Raw genomic sequence first — 6000 nt, forward strand, 5'->3', positions numbered from 1 at the left:
TCAGACCTACCTCTGCACAGATGCTGTGTTCAAAAGGGAACTGCAGATGCTGGAATATCGAAGGTACACAAAATTGCTGGAGAAACTCAGCGGGTGCAGCAGCATCTATGGAGCGAAGGAAATAGGCGACGTTTCGGGCCTAAACCCTTCTTCAGACTGATGGGGGGTGGGGAGAAAGAAGGAAAAGGGGAGGAGGAAGAGGAGCCCGAGGGCGGGCGGATGGGAGGGTGGGAGGAGACAGCTAGAGGGTTAAGGAAGGGGAGGAGACAGCAAGGGCTAGCAAAATTGGGAGAATTTTGTACACTCTGGAGTTTACAAGGATGTTTACGAGAACGTTCCAGGTGCGACAAAGGTTCACCTGTATCTCCTCCAACCTCATCTACTGCATCCGCTGCTCTAGATGTCAGCTGATTTACATCGGGGAGACCAAGCGTAGGTTGGGCGATCGTTTCACCGAACACCTCCGCTCAGTCCGCAATAACCTACCTGAACTCCCGGTGGCTCAGCACTTCAACTCCCCCTCCCATTCCCAATCCGACCTCTCTGTCCTGGGTCTCCTCCATTGCCAGAGTGAGCAACAGCGGAAATTGGAGGAACAGCACCTCATATTCCGTCTGGGGACCTTGCGTCCGTATGGCATTAACATTGAATTCTCCCAATTTTGCTAGCCCGTGCTGTCTCCTCCCCTTCCTTAACCCTCTAGCTGTCTCCTCCCACCCTCCCATCCGCCCGCCCTCGGGCTCCTCTTCCTCCTCCCCTTTTCCTTCTTTCTTTCCCCACCCCCCATCAGTCTGAAGAAGGGTTTCGGCCCGAAACATCGCCTATTTCCTTCGCTCCATAGATGCTGCTGCACCCGCTGAGTTTCCCCAGCAATTTTGTGTACCTTCTGCACAGATGCTGCCTGACCCGCTGAGTTGCTCCAGCTGTTAGTGTCTGTCTTCGGTTTGAACCAGCATCTGCTGTTCCCCGTGTCGCCATTTTACACTTCATTCTACCCCAACAGGTTTAGCATAGCCTTGGGATATTTTAACGAACCTTGAGAACTTTTAAAGGTGTGGCTCTATTCCTTTCTCCAAATACCAGGTACAGTCAAGGGCCTGTCCCACTTGGCGATTTTTATCGGCGACTGCCGGCGTCATATCGGTGTCGCCAAACGATTTCGAGCATTTCAAAACCCAGCGGCGGCAAAAAAAATGTTGCGACACTTGAAAAAACACCGCGCGTCGATACGTCATCACGCCTCAAAAGTTTCAGTGACCTGATACGTCAGTCAATGATGCCGGCAGTCGCCGAAAAAAATCGCCAAGTGGGACACTAGCCAATAGACAATAGGTGCAGGAGTAGGCCATTCGGCCCTTCGAGCCAGCACTGCCATTCAATGTGATCATGGCTGATCATCCCCAATCAGTACCCCGTTCCTGCCCTTCCCATATCCCCTGACTCCGCTATCTTTAAGAGCCCTATCTAGCTCTCTCTTGAAAGCATCCAGAGAACCGGCCTCCACCGCCCTCTGAGGCAGAGAATTCCACAGACTCACAACTCTCTGTGAGAAAAAGTGTTTCCTCGTCTCCGTTCTAAATGGCTTACTCCTTATTCTTAAACTGTGGCCCCTGGTTCTGGACTCCCCCCAACATCGGGAACATGTTTCCTGCCCCTAGCGTGTCCAAGCCCTTAACAATCTTATATATTTCAATGAGATTCCCTCTCATCCTTGTAAACTCCAGAGTGTACAAGCCCAGCTGCTCCATTCTCTCAGCATATGACAGTCCCGCCATAAACTCCAGAGTGTACAAGCCCAGCTGCTCCATTCTCTCAGCATATGACAGTCCCGCCATCCCGGGAATTAACCTTGTAAACCTACGCTGCACTCCCTCAATAGCAAGAATGTCCTTCCTCAAATTAGGGACAGGCCCTTCAGTGCAACCTACTGAACTCTGGGGCATCGTGTGCGTATGTGCTTGTGCGTAGATGCGTGTGCGCTCGTTGTCTTTGAACCGAACGGTAGGACATACTTGTCTTAAAGTGGTGCAGTGTAGACTCTCCAACTTCGGGGAGCGGTGGGAGAATGTGGAGAGAGTAAGATTGGCCTCCAGACGTGGAACTTGGGAAGAGGTTACCTCTTTAAATTATTCACCAATCTGGGAGTTTGACAGCACAGAGCGGAGGTCTGCTTCCTCTGACTGGATGGTTGATAGATCATAGGAGCAGAATTGGGCCATTCGGCCCATCATGTCTACTCTGCCATTCAATCTCTCCCTCTCAGCCCCATTCTCCTGCCTTCTCCCTATAACCCCTGACACCCTGATTGATCAAGAATCTGTCAATCTCCGCCTTAAAAATATTCATTGACTTGGCCTCCAGCCGTCTGTGGCAATGAATTCCAGATTCATCACCCTTTGACTAAAGAAATTCCTCCTCATCTCCTTTCTAAAGGTACGCCCTTTTAACCTCAGGCTAATTCTGAGGAAAACTTGAATTACTGGAAGCATATGATCGCTCATGGTCTTCACGGAAGACAGAGAAGGTTTGAAAGGACCATAGGTGTTTAAGAAGGAACTGCAGATGCTGGAAAATCAAAGGTAGACAAAAGTGCTGGAGAAACTCAGCGGGTGCAGCAGCATCTATGGAGCGAAAGAAATAGGCAACGTTTCGTCCCGAACGTTTCTGTTCTCAACAGTGTGGGAGGAATTCTGCATTCACCCTTATCAATTCCCCTCCTGATTTCATCCGCCTCTATAAGATCACCCCTCAGCCTCTTGCGTTCCGCGGGATAAGGTCCTAGCCTGCCCAACCCCTCCCCATGACACGGGCCACCTGGCAACATCCTCGGAAATTTTCCCTGCACCCTTGAGGCAAAGCAATGGGTGACATTCATAGAAACATAGAAAATAGGTGCAGGAGTAGGCTATTCGGCCCTTCGAGCCTGCACCGCCATTCAATATGATCATGGCTGATCATCCAACTTAGTATTCCTTCCCAAGAAGGGTCTCGACCAGAGACATCACCCATTCCTACTCCCCAGAGATGCTGCCTGACCCGCTGACTTACTCCAGCATTTTGTGTCTATCATCAGGTGTAAACCAGCGTCTGCAGTTCCTTCCTGCACACTTTCCAGCTTAATAGCATCGTTCCTGTTGAATGGGTGACCAAAATTGAACACAACTGTATGGGTCCCATGCTGCATCTGCGTAGTCCAAATGAGGTCTAACGAGGGTGAAGTATAGCTTCTCCTTGACAGAAGTTGAACAATGATGAAAGTTGCGCCTCAGAAAATTTAGGACACCTGTTGTTTTCACCGTTGCATGATGAGTCTGACCACTGATACTGCCTGACCTGTGGGCGAGTGTTTCCACCATTATTTGTATTTCAGACTTCCAACATCTGCTGGGTTTTTTTGCATTTTAATTTTTTGTTAAGCACCATCTGGCGGACTGTGTGTGGATATTGTTGTACTTGGTGGTCCCGTATCTGTTACACCATTGTATTGACTCTGGAATGACCACAAGTACATGTATTTAGGAGTACTTCGTGAGTTAGCAAATCTGTTAGCATCCATCCTTCTAGGACAGTGTCCACGATGAATCACAGCACGGTTTGGGAACAGCTCCGTCCATCCAAAATCGCAAGAAATTGCAGCGAATTGTGGAGGCAGCCCAGACCGTCACACAAACCAACCTCCCTCCAATCGACTCCATCTACACCTCACGCTGCCTCGGCAAGGCCAGCAGCATCATCAAGGACCAGTCTCACCCCGGTCACTCCCTCTTCTCCCTTCTCCCCTCTCCCCTCGGGCAAGAGGTACAGAAGTGTGAAAACAAACGCACACATCAGGCAACTGAACCATCCTACCACAACCAGAGAACTACGATCTACCTTGTTGACCCTCGGACTATCCTTGATCAGACTTTACTGGCGTTACCTTGTACTAAACGTTATTCCCTTATCAGGTGTATGGCACAATTGTAATAATGTATTGTCCTTGCACTGACTGGAAGCAATAAAAGGTTTTCACTGTATCTCGGTACACGTGACAATAAATCAAACTGAACTCAACTACCCCAATCCCCCATGAACCCTCCTTTCCCTCCACTCCCCTGGTCGTTCACACACCCTGCACCCCAAAATAATACCTGGACCCCCCCCCTCCCACAATCAAGATCAGCCATGATCACAATGAATGGCGGTACTGGCTCAAAGGGCCGAATGGCCTCCTCCAGCACCTATTTTCTATGTTTCTAAGAGTCAAAAACCCAAGATCGACACAAAAGGCTGGAGTAACTCAGCGGGACAACCAGCATCTCTGGAGAGAAGGAATGGGTGATGTTTCGGGTCTGATGAAGGGTCTCAACCCAAAACATCACCCGTTCCTTCTCTCTAGAGATGCTGCCTGTCCCACTGAGTTACTCCGGCATTTCGTGTCTCTCTTCCTTGCATATGTTTTTGCCTGAAGAGGCAGGAGCAGAATTAGGCCATTCGGCCCATCAAGTCTACTCAGACGTTTTGGGTCGGACTCGAGACCAGTCTTCAGACATTGAAAACCCCCCCAAAATTCCACAGCCTCTTCTCTCCCCCCCCCCCCCCCCCTCCTTCCTAATGTTTACTGGAGAGATTTAGCTCTTAGGGCTAAAGGAGTCAGGGGATATGGGGAGAAGGCAGGAACAGGGTACTGATGAATGGTGGTGCTGGCTCGAAGGGCCGAATGGCCTACTCCTGCACCTATTGTACATGTTTCTATGAATGCTTTCCCCAATCCCAATACTCCCGGGATCTTTCTTTTCCTACCATGTTCCTCCTGTCCCAGGCCAGTACGTCTCAAACCCCCCCCCCCCCTCCCCATCCACAAATTATTGCCGGCGCCCCTTCATCGCATGTAATAATAATAATAAATTTTATTTATGGGCGCCTTTCAAGAGTCTCAAGGACACGTTACAAAAATTGAGCATGTAGAGGAAAAACATGTAAGGGGAATGAAATAAATAGTAGACACCTTTCCACATTATTACAGGCATCTCCCTATTCAAATGATTGCATGCACCCCCAAACATTACACACAGCCCCCCCCCCCCCCCCCGATCCTGACACCCCCTCGATTATTGCAGATGCACCCAAAAGTCATCACGGATGCTCTGGCTCCCCCGTCAATTGGCCCATGCACCCCCACCCTGGTTATTGCACCCCCACCCTGGTTATTGCACCCCCACCCTGGTTATTGCACCCCCACCCTGGTTATTGCACCCCCACCCTAGTTATTGCACCCCCACCCTGGTTATTGCACCCCCACCCTCCCTCCCTCTAACCCACTGCGGGCCCCGCGCTATCCCGCAGCTGCAGCAACAACGCGGGAACTCACCGCTCCGCAGGCTGCGGGCCGGGGCGGTGATACAACGGGCCGGGGCGCTGGTGCAGAGGGCACGGGTGGTGGTGCAGAGGGGACGGGTGCTGCAACAGGCCGGGGCGATGGTGCCGAGGGCCGGGCTACTGAGCAGCTGCAGCAGCGGCAGCGAGCGGCGCATCGGCTGCACCCACACTGTAGTAGCAACAGTAGCACGCGGCGGCAGCGGCGGCCCCGGGCCCGGGCGGGCTGTCAATCAACCACCCCAACCCCGCCCCGTGACGTCACCATGCCCCGGGCCCGGGCGGGCTGTCAATCAACCACCTCAACCCCGCCCCCTGACGTCACCATACCCCGCCCCTCACGGCAGTCCCGGGCCCGCTGTCAATCAACCACCTCAACCCCGCCCCCTGCCCCCGCCTTGACGTCAAACCAAGGACCCGCCCCCCGATCCCGCACCCTGACGTCACCCGCCCCTCACGGCAGCCCCGGGCCCGGGCGGGCTGTCAATCAACCACCTCAACTCCGCCCCCTGACGTCCCCATGCCCCGCCCCTCACGGCAGCCCCGGGCCGGCTGTCAATCAACCACCTCAACCCCGCCCCCTGCCCCCGCCTTGACGTCAAACCAAGGACCCGCCCCCCGACGTCACCCGCCCCTCACGGCAGC

At 52.8% G+C, this 6000-nt stretch overlaps 1 protein-coding gene across 2 annotated transcripts in view; it reads right to left on the bottom strand.

The window, feature by feature from the left end:
- Positions 1 to 5584, bottom strand: part of ctps1 (CTP synthase 1) — a 35654-nt gene extending 30070 nt beyond the window's left edge. The window contains exon 1 of one of the 2 annotated variants that reach the window (XM_033044873.1): positions 5351 to 5584. In XM_033044873.1, the coding sequence (XP_032900764.1) occupies positions 5351 to 5513 (163 nt within the window). In that variant the 5' untranslated portion in view covers positions 5514 to 5584. The remainder of the gene's footprint in view (positions 1 to 5350) is intronic. The other variant, XM_033044874.1, reaches the window with a different exon arrangement.
- Positions 5585 to 6000: the final 416 nt, after the last annotated feature.

The sequence above is a fragment of the Amblyraja radiata genome, chromosome 27 (assembly GCF_010909765.2).
Source record: "Amblyraja radiata isolate CabotCenter1 chromosome 27, sAmbRad1.1.pri, whole genome shotgun sequence".
NCBI lineage: Eukaryota > Metazoa > Chordata > Chondrichthyes > Rajiformes > Rajidae > Amblyraja > Amblyraja radiata.